The sequence below is a fragment of the Lissotriton vulgaris genome, chromosome 8 (assembly GCF_964263255.1).
Source record: "Lissotriton vulgaris chromosome 8, aLisVul1.2, whole genome shotgun sequence".
NCBI lineage: Eukaryota > Metazoa > Chordata > Amphibia > Caudata > Salamandridae > Lissotriton > Lissotriton vulgaris.
The window spans coordinates 1,506,431,969-1,506,448,788 of record NC_141696.1 but is presented as its reverse complement, the minus strand read 5'-3'; the positions used below and the strand labels follow the sequence as shown (position 1 = coordinate 1,506,448,788).

General features: G+C 44.5%; 1 protein-coding gene across 1 annotated transcript in view; it reads left to right on the top strand.

Moving 5' to 3' along the window:
• The window catches only part of LOC147699012 (importin subunit alpha-5), a 270,809-nt gene extending 254,878 nt beyond the window's left edge, over nt 1-15,931 (top strand). The window contains exon 14 of the mRNA XM_086935614.1: nt 14,462-15,931. Coding sequence (XP_086791740.1) covers nt 14,462-14,649 — 188 coding nt within the window. The 3' untranslated portion in view covers nt 14,650-15,931. The remainder of the gene's footprint in view (nt 1-14,461) is intronic.
• Nucleotides 15,932-16,820: the final 889 nt, after the last annotated feature.

Genomic DNA, 16,820 nt, shown 5'->3' with positions numbered 1-16,820 from the left:
TGTGTGGGAGACACTACCTATATCTTATTGTCAGCCTTTGTTACTTAAGAGAATTTGCACAGGATGTCTAAGATGCTGTGGCCCTCCCTCAGCTGCTGGGGTGTCAGTTTCTCGCCTGGGTTCCCTCCATGATGAGCGGGCCAGTCACAACTTTTTGCTGGGTTCTTTGCAGTCTTGATCTATTGTCTACTCTAGCAGGAATCTGAGTCAATGCGCAGAGGGGTATTTGGTTTGACATGAATCCTTTTATCGGTCCACTGAAATGCTTTCTCAGGTGAATCAAAGAATCAGTTTAGGTGTACAAATAAAAATCTCCAGTTCAGGGGTTATTTTATCTGGAAATGACACTAGACCATAAGTAAGTACATTTTTCACTCTGAAGATAGAGTACCCATACGTCTGTGAGAAATACCATCTTAAGATCAAACTTCCAGGTAAATCTCTAGGGTGCATGGCGTCTTGCATTTCCATTGTCCAGAATATGAGCCTACATGGGACTTCTCTTGCAGTGTCTAAAAGATCAGTGTGCTCTGAACAATTGGGATGCAACTGCATGATAATGAACGTAATGAGACTTGGTCTACTTAAAGTAGTCCCTTTCCAACAGGAAAATGTAACTCAAACTTTTGAGACCTTGCTTATCTGTTAGGATGGGGAGCTAGTCGAGGAAATTTGCGCACTTGCATTAACTGGAGCTTATGCTTCTTCATCTAGCCCTCATGGCTTTCTTATCAGACAATGAGCAGCAAACACAACAATCAGGCACTACGTAACAAGAGGGCACGAAATCAATAAAGTCTTGGGAGTCTCAAAGGATCAGGTTTTGGACCTTGACCAGAGGTCTTGCAATAAAAATGCTAAATACCAAGAATCCGAAAACAAGCGGATTTCCTAAGCTAATTCTACAGATAAAACCGCAACTGGATTCTAGATGAAGTTCTTTCATCACATCGTCCTAGATGGGGCTTTCCAATAAGAATTCTCTTTGCAGCCTCTCAAAACAAAATGCCATGACGCTACGAAGGTTTCCAGATTTCCATATGAAGGTTCATTGGGAAATATTCTTTTGATTAACTGGTCAAAGACATTACTTTACGCCTTTTCTCTTATTCTCACATTCATTCTGAAACTCTGCAACTGCTAAGTAACAATGATCCTCATTACTCATCTATTGGCAGAGGCAGTGGTGTTTTTGTGATCTGTTGCAAATGGTTTTTCAAGCCCTACAAGAGCCTGCCTTGCAAACTGAACCTGTTCTCATAGAATCAGTTATTATACCGAAGACTGACCTCCTTGAATTGGGCAGCATGGCTTTTGAGATCAGACCATGCATACCTCTGAATCTTCCTCAGCCTTCATGCCCAGATATTCTGAAGTAAGACATATGTCCGTTGACTAGGGCTTGCTATTCCTTGAAATGGAAGAGGTTTATTTATGGTGCCAGTGGAAAGACTAAAATCCAATCACTTGCCTATCAGGATGTTCTTTCGCTGTCTTTTACATCTAGCTCAACGTTGGAATGGTCTCCCATTAAAATACATTTTGCTGCTATTACAACTTACAGGAAAGGACCCCATTGGACCAGTTTTCAAAAGTACTCACCAGAAACATTTTTTGAAGGCCTAAAAAGAGCTCAATTGGTTTTATAGAAATTGATCGGTCAGCCTTTGAACTAATTTACAAGGCTTTGTTGCAGCATTGTGCCTGAAAGACTGCCTTTCTAATAGCAATTACCTCAGCTCATAGGGTTAGCGGAATTTAAGCCTCCGCTACTGACCATTTCCCGTCCAGTTTTCTTTGTCATCCCATCTTTTCCACCAGAGCAGTCTTTATAGTTTCTGGATTTAAGATGAGTTCTTTGTTTCTATCTAGTTAAAACAAACTCTTTACACATGTCAAATCGGCTCTTAACACCTTAGCTGCGTGTAAACATTTCTCCCCAGTGCTGCGCTGTCCATTAGAACTAGTGCTGAATGGACGTTCAATGGTCGTGCGCAGCACTGGGGAGGTTGCGCTGCTGACGACCATTGGCCGTCAGCAGCACTTAAGGGGTTAAATACAGTTCCATTTGCCGAGGTCTGGCCACTTCAGAACAGTCCTTTTCTTGTTGGATTGGGGCCTGTATTTCCCTAAGCTATCAATTGGCAAATAAAACCCTACCGGGGAGACCCGGAGCACATCCTACTAAAGGGAAAGCAACCACTACTGTTTGACTAAAAGCATTCCTCTTTCAGCCATGTGTAGAGTGGCTAGTTGGAAATTAGTCCGCACTTTCACAAGATTATATTGGCTTGATTCCAATATGAAAGCTGATTCTGTTGTTGAAGCTGCTCTGAGGAACATCTGCGGTTGACTCTTTCGAGGATCCTTCAGATGCTTAGTTTCTAATTTTTGATATAGTTAAACCTGCCCAAGAGCTGCTAGGACTACGTGTTTTCCCCCTGCTCCTCTATCCTAATGTTTGACAATCACTGAAGATCCTAAAATGCAGAATTATTTTTACTTTTTTGTGGTCTTGGTTCTGCATCATAGGACCTTTCATTGAAGCCCTTCTCCAAGACTTCTTTTTGGGATATCTGGAATAAAAACGTCTGCCGTCTATTCCTAGACCACACAATTCTGTGCTATTGTTATTTTGCGTGACACTGCAGCATCCTTTACATCACTGGAGAAGCATGTTGAGTGTGGATCAAGCGAAATGGGAAAAGTCCCCAAAGGGGGCCAAAGTCATCTGGAGGTCTGCCCCAGAACAAACTAAAAGCGTTGACCCAAGATGAACCTTGGAGGCTGCAAAGAACACTACAACAGAGTTGATCCAGAGCACACACATTCAAACCTGACGGCGAAAAGAAAGCAATGTAACAGTGGCACGAGTGAACATTCACATTACCAGCTAGAGGTGGAGTCGCACTACCTCTTGACAATTGTCCCGAATACCCATCTAGCGTGTGGCCCAGATGTGTGCACGTGCACACATCTGGACCCAACACTAGATGGCAAGAGTATGCAGAGCTTGTGAATCTACAGAAGTACATGCCAGTTACAGGTGCTTTCAGGGTAAGTATCATTTTCCTTATTCAAGATTTGTTCTTCTTTAAGGAGAAAAAACCCCACAAAGGGAGTTAAAGTTCTAAACTCCTTTACGAGATTAATTAAAACATATCTAACTACATTGGTTTAATTAAGGGTGAAGTCATGACCATTGCATTTGACGTGCAGGCTATGACCGGGGGGGGGGGGGGGGTCGGATGCATCTTTTCCCTAAGCATTGTCTCTTCTGAGTGACAGTTCTCCAATGCCACCACCCCTTTTAACTTTGAAAGAGAAGACTGTAGTACGTCCCAGCAGAGGCGTAGCTTGATCAATAAGATTTGAGGGTGGGGGTGGAGGGGGTGAACGTCAGATTCAGGCTGGCATTTAACCTCATGCGCGCGGCGGCTTTTCCCGCTGTGCGCTGAAGTTTTGTAAATACCGCGGTTCATGACGAGCTCAGCTCGTCATGAGCGTACGAGAGGTGTACCTCATGACGAGCTGAGCTCTTCATCAGCGTGGAAGGGGTTAATGTTTAAATACATCATAGGACAAGCCGGGTGCATAAGAAGGGCCTAAAGGGAAAGGAATGCTGATTGGTAGGGGTACTAAGAGAGAAAACACAATGTATTGCACAATAACCAATATTCTGAGGATTTTTAAAATGGAGGGAAGTTTGTGTGAGTTTGTCTGTGTATGTAAAGATGCTTGGAGAAATCAGACTAACGTCTCACAAAACCAGACTGAAAGCACCTGTACCCAACTATTTTTTCAGAAAATTGATCTATTGGGTGGTGGGGTGTAACACCCCACCTGAAGCTACACCCCTGGGTCACAGGATGAGCCCTCAATGAAAAAGCACTGTCATTCAAAACACTTGAGAGAGAGAGAAGCTCCGACCAATACAACACGTATAAACCCCACATCCCTCCTAGAAAGATCACATCATCAAGATTGAGCATTAGTGGACTCATCAAATCTTCTGACTCCCCATCTCCCAGAGTATCCCCAATGGAAGATATGCGGTCATTTCACTGGGATATGAAAAGGGCATCTCAAACGGAATAGCAAGCCATCTGTCATTTTCGAGACTCCTAAAACCCAAGACATCATGTTTTCTCTCATTCTAAGTCTTCTCGATTCCACTGTGTGTTCTCTATAAAATGTGTCAAGAAATAGACTTTCCGAATCTGGCCCTGAAGCCTCTTGTGATATATTGGTCTGCTGCCAGAATATGTTTCAAAACCCTTATATCAGATTTCTGAACTCCATTCGAAAGAGAAAGCATAAGAGTGCACTTGGTTGAGAGAAATAGTTTGTACAACCTCAGCTTTAGTGCTGAAAAATTCCATCGCACATCTGAGGTTACAACAGTGAGTTTTACAACGCTGTGATGATTCATTTTCATGTTCGTGTTCCAGACTGATCGGTAACACTAGACTTGACCAGTCCCATAAAGAGGGTATGATCATCTAGGTAAAGCCAAAGATTCTGCTGATCTAGCAGCATGAAAGTTATGACCTCTCTTTGATACAATTCCTGGCTGAATCTGGTCTTTGACCCTGAGGTGCAAAAAAAGATAATGGCCATATCATTTTCTAGATATTCTGTTTTTTGGTGCTCATGTGGTTAACTAACTCCAGAATAAATTCTAAAACTTTGAAATCTGCCTGATGGGAAATGTTTTTTCCTAAGTTTTTTTTCATGGGCTATAAAAGAGGCCAACAATGAACCCTCATTCCCTTTGGGAAGAGGCAGTTACTGTTGCAGTGCCAGAGCAATAATCATGGAAGCAGTTTTTCTGAGGGAAAAATCTTGTAAAAGTAGAGGCTTTCAACAATTCTTGCTCTGCCACCTGCACTCCGTTGGGAGGGAGAGTTGGATGTTTCCAAGCATTAACCTTCATAGCAGGAGGTAAAAGAAAAAGACAGTTGGGTTTCAAATAATGTGAAATCTGGTTACAAAATCAGATTCCATTCTTTCCCACTTTCAATTCTGGTGATGTTCAAAGCAATACACTTGAAGCGTCTGACCCGAGAGGCATTCTTCCTATGAAAAGAAAACAATATAAAAAAAATCCCCTGTTTGTACAAGAACAAGAAGTTATTTGTTAAGATTTTTTAATTTTATTTAGTTTTGTCCGTTCCTTGATCTGCAATATGCCAGTAGGTGATTGTTCCCTACTCCCAACCTTAGCTGAAGAGATTGGATGGTATAAATAGCTAACAAAGAGATTCTGAATTGAGGAGCAGCTCCCAGCAGCCTGACCTTGAAGAGACACGCCCCTTAAATAAGCTGCTGTCGGACATTATATCTGTACTCTGATTGGCTGCTGTATGTGGTGTTTCTATCAGGCTTAGTGTTAGTGTATTGATTGGCTGATAGGTCTAGGGTTCTGATTGGTCCCGGGGTTAGTGATTTTATTGGACGTGGGACTTAGGGTTAGTGTTCTAATTTGCGTATTGGTCTAGGGTTTTTGATTGGTTCCTGGGGCTTGAGTTTCTATTGGACCTATGGCTTAGGGTTTCATTTTTGATTTGCTGCTAAGACTAGGGCTGTGATTGGTTGCAAGAGCTTGGTCTCTTATATGTCCTAGGGCTTAGGGCTAGTGTTCGGATTGGTTAGGGTTTCCATTGGCTCGAAGGGGTCACATGACCACTAGGGCTATTTAAGCTCAGGGCGTCTCAGCCCACGAGTTGAGGCTAAGGGTGGGGAGGAAAAAGGCAGTTCCCTGTTTGGGCCTGTAGGGGGAGAGGACAAGGGCAGTTTCCTGTTTGAGACTGGTTGGGCCTAGTGCCAGAGATGCTGCCCTATTTTCCTTTCACCAGCACCCACCTTATCCCATCCATAACCACAAACCTATTAACACACTTGCACTACAAACAATCACTACAAACAAACCTGACGCACATTTCAATGTCTCAACGTCCATTACAAAACCACACAAAGAACACGTGTATATATCCTTCTACTCCAACTACCACACAATGGCACCTTCACTCACACACAAAACGCTACTCTATCCTATTCCACTAACCAATCCTCTCATCACCAACACAACCCAAATCAACACCATATGTAACTGTATCCCATCTAGGCAAACACCCTCTGCTCATGCAAAGCACCAGCACTATCCTCCAATTACTCCTAACAGACCCCTTTCTGTCACGGCCACACCTATACTCAAGTTTCCATCTTTGCATCCACCCACATTATCCAGTGTTATGGGTGTCTTTCATAGATTCACATGCCTGAATCATTCCCCGGTGTCGGGTGGGATTCCCCGGTGCATAAAAAAGTAATGTCCTATAGACCTATATTTAGAAAAGTAGGCCTAGAGGCCTCACCTTAGTAACATATTCATGTCCTTTTGTAAAAAGGACCAAAGAGTAGAGAACAGCCAATCAGCTGCCACCTCCCTCTAGAACCTTCCTGTCAGGAGCCTCAGTCCCTCGGATTTTATACCGCACGTTGTGTTAAGGGAGTCTCCACCTGAGTTCTGCTCAGGATTGCTTATTCAAAGCTTTTCTTCAACCTTTTGGATTTTTCCAGTCAAGTGAAAGCTGTATACTATGGCTGGCACTCCTAAGAAGGGTCTTTTTGGAGCTTGCAGCTCCTGTGGAAAGAAAAGGCTCCACATAGATGACCAGCAACAAGGACTGCCTATACTGCCTGTATCCTGATCATTCAGCTAAGGAATGCAAGGTATGTCGAACATTTTCAACAAAAACCCTTAAAGACTGTGAAGGACGCCTTTTGATCTGGCTCCAAAGGCTTAAGGTCAAAGACCATTTGGAATCATCTGATGAGGGCTCTTCAGTCTCCTCAAGAATGTCTCTTAAAAGGCCAAGGGTATCGTCCCCTAGCCCTATGGACGCTCCTCCAAAGAAGACATCAAGAAAGTCTTCAGAGGCTCTGTCAAAATCAGCTTCTGACAAGGAGGTTCACACCTTCAAGAAGCCTGCGCTTTCGACGACGACCACCTCGTCAACGACTTAATCAGCCTCCAGGAAAGCTGTGTCTCCTGTGTATGTCTCCACGTCGACGAAGACCGTCTCGACGACGACAGAATCGTCTTCATTCTCATTGACGACGAATACTCCATCAACTACAGCTTTTTCGTCAACGATTGCCATTAAGAAGTCAATGTCGACACCCAAGATCCTGTTGACTATTACCTCGCCGACGACGAGATCATCACCGTAGACATCGGTACCGTCGACTAAGGCCCCATGCACAAAGGCCTCTTCGACGAAAGCATCGTCGTCGACAACACTAACGACAACACCGTTGACGAAAGTTCAGTCGACGGCTGCATCAATACAATCGACGACAGCAACGTCGATGAATCCGATTATACAGTCGACGACAGACGCCCAGATTATAACAACTGTCGACACTACATCGTCGACGGTCACCCCGTCGACGGGCCCGTCGACATTGGGTGATTCTGGCTTTCAGGCAGCTTCTGTGCGTCTTAAAATCTCCAAGAGGATACTGGCGCCTGAGTTAACTTCTCCTAGCCGTGTGCCGAGTTTACCACCAACATGTCTCCTTCAAGATGAGTAGTCGGATGAAGGGAATATGTTTCAGGCAAATAGCCCCTTAGAACTAATTGTGAAATGTCAAAGTTCAGATGAGGAGGAAGTGCAAGAACACATAGTTCAACCACATATTACACCTATGGTCTGCCTACCAGCATCCTTGGTGTCGGATCTAAGAGTTCTTATCCAAGACTACAAGCAGAGATTCCCAGAATCTCCAGCTCCTACGTCAACCACAGCAGCACAGTCGCCAAGATCACGACCGCTGCCCTTGATTATCCAGCAGTAGAGAGTACAGTTGCCGATACCTCAATCTTCTGATGAAGAAGAGGAAGAACAACGAGAGGAAGGTGAGGTACAGGATGATCAATCTGTACATGAAGACTGGGACAATTACGTTATACCTTCGCCAGTACTCGCCACCTCCGATTCTCCGCCGGTGGACCTCGGTGGGTTCTACAATATGTTGGAAAGGGCCACTAAACGCTTTCAGATTACCATGGAATCCCAGGAGCAGGAATGCTTCCTGTACGATTTTAAAGAACCTATGAAGAAATCGTCAAGATCTATTCCAATTATTGATTATCTGTGGACGCAGGGAGTTCAAGTGATGCAAAATCCAGCATCAGTTTCACCAGTGGTCCCAGCGTTTGGATAAAAAATACAAAGCCCCAAATTCTGCACCAGCCTGTCTGACAGGGCATCCTAAGCCTGATTCAGTGGTAACGCAGGCAGCACAAAAGAACTCCAGAAATCCCTCGTCACCATTATCGGCACCACCGGATAAGGAGGGAAGGAAATTGGACAACATAGGCAAACGGTTTTCCACTATGTCAGCGATGACTGACTGTAAAAGCGGCAAATGCCCTAGCACTTCTTGGGTGCTATAACAGACAACTATGGGCGGATATAGCCCCATACCTGTCTGAACTACCGGATGCCTCCAAGGAGGAAGTAAAAGGTATCCTTCTGGAGGGTCAGACTTCAGCTTCAGAGATCATAGATTGCGCAATGGATGTGGCAATGACAGGATTCCGCCAACTAGCCGGGGCAGCGGTTTTAAGGAGGCAAGGATTGCACAAAGCGACCTCATTCAGACCAGAAGTGCAGCCTAAGGTTTTGGATATGCCATATGACGGTGAGCTTTTGTTTGGATCAAAAATTGATGAGTCACTCCAAAATATTAAGACACTGACACTGCAAGAGTGATGGGCACTCTCCAGTATAGGAATCGGTCCTTTCGAGGAAACCGAGGACGAGGACAACCCTCGTACAGAGGTAGTTACCGGAATAAGTCATCCTACTCTTCCAATCAGAGTAGACCTCAATACCAGCAGCGACAACAACAGGGCTGTCAGTCCTCTTATGGAAAGTCATCCTTTAGAGGAAGGGGTCAAAAGAGGAACAACGGGGGACGACAATGACTTGTTTACCCAGCCAGTCCAAACCTCATCTCAATCATTAAAAATTGGAGGAAAATTAACCCACTTTCTACAAAATTGGAAGAAAATTACTACGGACCCTTGGGTCCTTCAATTGAGACAATTTAGCCATTCCATGGAATTCGAGAGTACTCCTCCAAGGACTCCTCCTCGCCCAATGCACCACAAGAACCTGCGACTGCTTCTGCGAGAAATCTGTTATGCTCAGGAAGGGAGCAATAGAGGAGGGTACCATCAGCACAGAAGGGACAGCAATTTTATTCCCTCTTCTTTCTCATACAGAAAAAGAAAAAGGAATGGAGGCCCATACTAGACCTCAGGGCATTAAACAAATTCTTGAGGAAGCAGTCGTTTCGCATTGTCACGATCCAAGAAGTCTTGCATCTTCTGGAGGAGGGGAATTTCATGGCGTCCCTGGATTTACAGGACGTGTACTTTCATATTCCAATTCACAAAACTCACAAAAAATACCTGAGGTTTGCAGTAGCGGGCAGACACTTCCAGTTTCGTGTCCTGCCTTTGGTCTCAAATCAGCGCCACGCATATTCACCAAATGTTTTCCCCAGTGCCAGCATACGTCAGGCAAAACGGTCACCAAGTCTTCCCATATCTGGACGACTGGCTAGTAAAGGCACCATCCTTCACAGGCGCTTCCAGATCCTCCAACGCCTGTCTCAGTCTCTTCGACCATCTAGGCCTTACGCTCAACCAAGAGAAGTCAACTCTGCAGCCTTCCCAAACGATCACCTTTCTAGGGGCCACCCTGGACACAGGTTCCGCAAAAGCGTTCCCATCTCAGGAGAGAAAGCACAAGCTCCTTTCTCTAGCCTCGACAGTGGCCTCAAACAGTGCTTACAGTTCGTCTCTTCAAGTCCCTTTTAGGGATGATGTCATCGTGCATCCTGCTGATACCACATTGCCGCCTGAGGTGCGTTCCCTGCAAGATGCACTGTCAAAACGGTAGACACAATGCACGGGATCATTCGAGGACCGTATAAGGGTAACAGTGCAAATGGTCAAGGCCTTACGCTGGTGGATGTCGCCACGGAATCTATCTCAAGGGTTGACGTTCCTCCTTCCTGCAGCTCCACATGTCATAACAACGGACGCCTCCTTAGACGGTTGGGGAGCCTTCCTGCAGGTATTGCAAATAAGCGGCAAATGGTCAGTTTCAGAGAAAAAGCTCCATATCAACTTTCTCGAACGGAGAGCAGTCTTCCTGGCCCTACAGTCATTCCTACCATGGATTAAAAACTCCCTAGTGCTCGTCAGGACAGACAACACTACCACGATGCACTACCTGAACAAACCGGGAGGGACGCGCTTGCTCACACTCTCTCGCGAGTCGCAAAAAATCTGGAATTGGCTCATACTCCACAATGTAACCCTAAGGGTGGAATATGTTCCATGCACGGACAATGTCCTCGCCGACGCGTTGAGCAGGCAAAAGACATCGTCACACGAGTGGGCGCTAGATCGACAAGTTATCGACCAGATCTTCTCAAGGTGGGGCATGCCGCAAATCGACCTCTTTGCGACGAGATTGAACGCCAAATGCCCACACTTCCCAAGTTGGCATCCCCAGTCAGGATCTCTAGGGAATGCATTTTCCATCGCATGAGGCAACGTCTTTGCGTACGCCTTTCCGCCATTCCCGATGGTTCCCAGAGTCCTCAGGAAGATGGTGGAGCCTTGTACTTTGATTCTGATAGCCCCAACTTGGCCGAGGCAACATTGGTTCACAGAGCTCCACCGCCTATCCCTAGAGCCGCCAATCCGCCTGCGGCAGATTCCAACTCTGCTCACAATGAACAACAAGCAGGTTCAACATCCGGATCTGAAGTCTCTCAGGTTAGCCGCCTGGCTCCTGAGTACCAAGCGTTCCACAATCTAACAAGTCCACAAGACTGTAGAGATATTCTGGCAAAAGCACGGGCAGATAGCACAACCAAGACGTATTCCCTCAAATGGAAGCGCTTTTGTGTTTGGTGTGCAGATCGAGGAATTCGGCCGTTCTCCTCTTCACCGGAGCAGATCTTACCTTTACATCTGGCACAGTCTGGCCTAGCCCACTCCTCCATTAAAGTACACTTTGCAGCAATTTCTCATTATAAAAGAACCTTCACGGGTCAATCTCTCTGGTCAAGCAGGCTGATTAAGCAGTTTTTAAAGGGATTATACAGATCTTTCCCGCCAGTGAGGATGTTGCCACCTACCTGGCATCTCAATGTGGTTCTTAACCAGCTCATGAAGCATCCGTTTGAACCAGTACACAGAGCGGACCTTAAATATGTTTCCTGGAAGACAGCACTCCTCCTGGCGCTCTCATCTGCAAGGAGGGTCAGTGAACTACAAGCGTTTTCAATCCAAGATACTTTTCTACAGTTCAAAAACGACAGCGTAATCTTGAGAACCAACCCCTAGGTTCATCCCAAAAGTTCCATCGGACTTCCACCTAAATGAACCTGTAGTTCTGCGTTCTTTCTTTCCAAACCTAAGCACAGCAGCTGAGCGATCGCTGCATTCTTTAGATCTCAAACGATGCTTGAAATTTTATATTGACAAAACGAAAGCATTCAGAAAATCTAACCAGCTCTAAGTAGCTTACAGCAGACCTAGAAAGGGTCCACTGCTTACCAAGCAGAGCATTTCCCGATGGATTTCGGCAGCCATTGCTTTCTGTCATGACCTAGCTGGACAGCCATTACTTTCCAAAGTGAGAGCGCACTCCACTAGAGCTATCTCCACTTCTATGGCAATCTTTGCAGGTGTGCCGGTCATTGACATTTGCGGGGCGGCAACGTGGAAGTCGCTGCATACCTTCACTGGGCACTACTGCCTGGATACAGAGCTGATGAAGGATGCAGCAGTGGGACAAGCAGTGTTACGCCATCTATTCCAGTAAGGTGAGCCTTCCTCCGTCCCTCCATCCTACTCTGTTATGCACATTTCTTTACTAATGCTATTACTGATGTTGCTTGATGGTTCATAGTCGCCTGATATGCATTATCTAATGACTGGTATTTGCTGTTCCATCAGAAATGTGCTTTTGGCATTGCTTGCTACTCTGATTCAGGCATGTGAATCTATGAAAGACACCCATAATACTGGATAAGAAATGCGTTACATACCTGTAACTGCAGTTTTCCAGTAGTGGTGTCTTTCATAGATTCACATGCAACCCCCCCGCCTTCCCTGGAAGGACTCACCTAATTCTCTCAGTGACACGCCTACTTAGCTTAGTGCGTACAAAAATCTGAGGGACTGCGGCTCCGGACAGGAAGGTTCTGGAGGGAGGTGGCAGCTGATTGGCTGTTCTCTACAATTTGGTCCTTTTTATAAAAGAACATGGATATGTTACTACGGCGAGGCCTCTAGGCCTACTCTTCTACACATATATCTATAGGACATTACTTTTTTATGTACCGGGGACTCACACCCCGACGACGGGGAATGATTCAGGCATGTGAATCTATGAAAGACACCAATACTGGATAACTGCAGTTACAGGTAAGTAACGCATTTCTTCTCCTCCTACTTTTACCAAAAAACAGCCCTTAACTCCACCACACATATTACCTCTTCCAACAATTAAATCTAACACTCCTGACTTATCCACCTCCTCTCACACATCACATACACTATTTCCAAAATACATCACCACCTCCTTTACCTTGCAGCTTCCACTCGCCAACAATACTTTATATGCAAATACCTCTTCGAAAACAAAGACATCATTTCCTCTCACTACGCCTCAAAAACAAAACATAACACACACACACCAGCACAACAAAATCGCAAACACACACTACCTTCATAATACTTTGTCACAAACCCTGTTGCGGGTGCTTGGCCCACTCACACAAGTGAGGTAGCATTTTTATCGGAGACCCGGGGGAACTCTGGATGGTGGGAAATTTGAGTTGGTCTGGTGATCCCACAACTTTCCCACATAGAAAGTGAGGAAAAAGCTTTTTTTTAGCTAAATTTGAGGTTTACATGGGATTCTGGGTAGGAAAGTGTTGAGCGATCCACGCAATCCACACCTCCTTGGCTCCCCCGAGTGTCTGGATTTGGTAGGTTTCCCTAGATGGCCCCCGAGCCCCGGACCAAAAACGCAGGTGCCCCCTTCCAAAACAAGGTTGTTTTGTGATGGGCAATTATGTCTCCACAATACATTTTGTGCCCTTCTGTCAGCAGGTACTAGGCTTAACCACACAAGTGAGGTACCATTTTTATCGGGCGACTTGGGGAGAGAGGGGGACAGAGAATAGTAGAACAAGTGTTATTACCAAGTGTCTTTCTATGCATTTCTGCTTGCCAAATGTAAGACAGTGTGTAAAAGTAATTTTGAAAAATGCCCTCTAATTCACATGCTGGTATGGGTAACCCACAAATTCACAGATGCAAATAGCCACTGCTTCTAAACTCTGGTCTGGTTTTGTGTAGGGCCTTGTATGCGTGGGTAATACACAGCACACACCACACTCACACCACACTTGCCTCTCTCCTTCTCTTGAGACCGTCACGGGTGAGTAGCCATGCTTTACAAACCTTGATTGTTCACTAGGTAGCAGCCGGATTGGCTATTACATGAAGAACTGTTAATAGAACTTTACTGGGACACTGTTACAAGCAGCATACTTACCTGACATTCCCTCATTGCCTGTAGTTTCTTACATGTTTGAAAATTATTCTCTTACTCAGCTAGACATGCTTCGCTCTGCTGCCTCTATGTAATACTGTACATGGGAATTCCCTGAAAAAACATCATAAATACATCCAACACAATTTAAATTGTAAAAAAGTCGATTGCTGAGCTGGCCGGTCTCAGATTTTCTACCTTTAAAATGAAGGATATCATTAGACATGCACAACTCATGTCATTGTTATTTAATTTAATGTAAATTTAAATTGTATGTATGTTGTAAATGTATGCATTGTAAGTGTATTTAAAATTATGAAATACAATGCATCTTATGTGCTTGCATTGTAAATAACGCATTGTAAATGTATTTGTAGTTTTTGTTTTCTAGCTCGTGTTTGAATCGCATTTTACGTATTAAGAGGGTAATGCTATTGCAAAAGGATTGTTTCAAGCATTCTCCAGATAGATTCTAATGATGGATCCTTACTTGGGGTTAAGGTTTCCTTTCTAAAAAGGGACCGTTGCAATTGAATGTTTGAGGAAACCAGTAAATACGTTTCTCTTATTGTCTTGTTTATCCTTCAGTTATGTTATTTTGCCTCTCGTTTCCAGCATGCCCATACATCCCTTGACCTTTGTGGGGGTGTGACGTTGATCTGAATGAAATAAGATTAGACTGAATATTCATAGGAGAGCTTCTCTTTCCTGTTTTTCCTGAAGTGTCTTCGGTTTTCCTCTCTGCCTCTGTGATCCCTTGTGGGAAAGGTTAAACAGCCCTTTGTTCTTATGCTTCACAGGTCTTGATAAAATTGAGTTCCTTCAGAGCCACGAAAACCAGGAGATCTACCAGAAGGCATTTGATCTGATCGAGCACTACTTTGGAGCGGAGGACGAGGACAGCAGCATCGCGCCACTGGTCGACCTGAGTCAGCAGCAGTATATCTTCCAGCAGCGAGAGGCTCCAATGGAAGGATTTCAGCTCTAATCTGCTGAGCAAGAGGGTTCACCACTCCCAGTCTGTCCCTTGCCGGAGCTCAGAGCTGCTAGGCAGGAAATCTTTCAATGTCTTTCATAAAAATGTTTGCGCTCATTCGCTTGCCGTGCGCGCAGCCTCTTACTCTCTCAGGCACACACCTGACAGGAATGTTTAGCACCTCACAGCGGAGGAAGAACTCGACACCTGGACGTGATTTTGGGTGCTTTAAAACGAGAATTGCCCGTGGTGCACCTCAACAATGCATCTGCAGATCTACGTTTTGCACCAGACTGGACTCTACACATGGGGACATTGATACATGGAATCCCTCTTCTTCCTGAGGTGAAAAGTGGCACCGTCACTTTGACAATGAAAGAAAGACACAAGGTAAAGACATGAACACACGAACACTGACTCTCAGTACGAGACGGACGTTCACCTTCAACGCAACAAAAGCGCATTGGTGAAGTTAACACAGACTCAGTTGCGTGCATTTTTTTCACTGTACTTGACCTATAGAACTGCTTCTCCTGACTTCCAATCAGACTCATTTTATTTAAACCTCCACTGAGGATGAGAGAGCGAGAGAGCGCCTCGGACATGTTCATTTCTTGCTGGATGTGCAGGGCTGTGTGACTGGCACACATACGTTAGCCGATTGAAAAGGAAAAAAGATAAATATAAGCTAACTTTTGTCATGCACCCAAAAGCCTTCAATGGAAATGCTTTCTGGTTTTTATAAACATTTGACCTGAATCCTTCCATCTTTACGAAGAAGAAAATCAAAGCTCTCACACTGGACTATAGGCTGCCTCTTTGAGAAGTTCATACAGAATTATCCTTTATGGCCTCCTGCCCCACACAAGTCACTCGACTCAGAGCTGCTCCGCTTCAGGCCCATTACACCTACCCATATTTCCTTCCAAAACAGACTTTCAATTTCTGTTGTAATCCAAGCGAGGAAAGTGCTCCCTTGCCCTCAAAAATGTGACAAGCATTCTGCACTCAGCACCATTCAGGCTTTGTGGCCTAGATTTGGACCCTGCAGAATCCTTCCCAATTTCCTCATTCCCGTATCATAGACATCCCCAGAACTCCTGTTTTATTTTGAATGCTTCTTTGTTTGGTAGATTTATAGTTTGTACATTATTACATTATTTTTTTAATGTAAACTCTCAATATTGACATGGCTTCAATATTGATGCAAAGACACCCCATGGTAAATTGAGTGCCGAAACTTCAAGGTGCACTTTTTTTTGTTGCCATGTTTCTCTTAAGCTTGAAAAAGAAATCATTTATAAGCACTGCTCCAAATTCCCTTTCCCTTGGTAGGAGTCACAACAATGCTAATTTATTGTTTAAATTAAAAAAAAAAAGACCCATTTAAAATTCTTTCAGAGCGGTGCGATAATTGCCCAGGGGGGATCGTTGGGTTTTTGACATCTAAACATTTGCTCTTTTCTTTCAGTCTTTAGTTACTTTGCTATAAGGGCAGTAAAATGTTTTTTATAGTAGCAATACTGCACCCTCTGACTTTCCTAATTAATCTTCCATTTTGTTCGCCTTTGTGCTACAGAACGGTGGCATAGTGGGTTTCAAAATATACCTGACTGCTTGAACTGGCTGGTGAATTTGTCTTATGAATGCACTTTTTGCTGTCTTCCATGCGTGCCTCCACACTGTTCAGAGTATAAAGTATATAATCATTGTGAAGCATTTTTATAAGTGTGCAAAAGTTCTTGTTATGTCAGAATACTGCATCAAAACGGGCAGTATTGTTCGTTGGTATGGTCTTAGTCAAAATAAGATTCCGAAAATCCCTTCTCATAGTGTTTCTGAGCTCCTCTTGTTTACTTTTCTGGATTACTGTTCGGGTTCCAACTCTGATGCTTTTGAAGTCATGGCAGTTTCTCCTCAGTATATACCCCTCCCCTTTCGCCCCCCCCCCCCCCCCCCCCCCCCCCCTCAAATCATACCTTATTACCGGAGTCCTTTTGATTCTTTTTCCTTTACCTACTTGTACCTAATGCGTAGTGTCCTGGCTTCTCAAAATGCTTGTGAACGGCCATGCTTTTTGCTTCCTTTGTGTAAAGTCCCTGCTAACCTATACTTTTCATGCAATAGATCTTCGACTATCTCATAATGCATTATCTTACTGTGGAAAACATGTTGACTCGCTG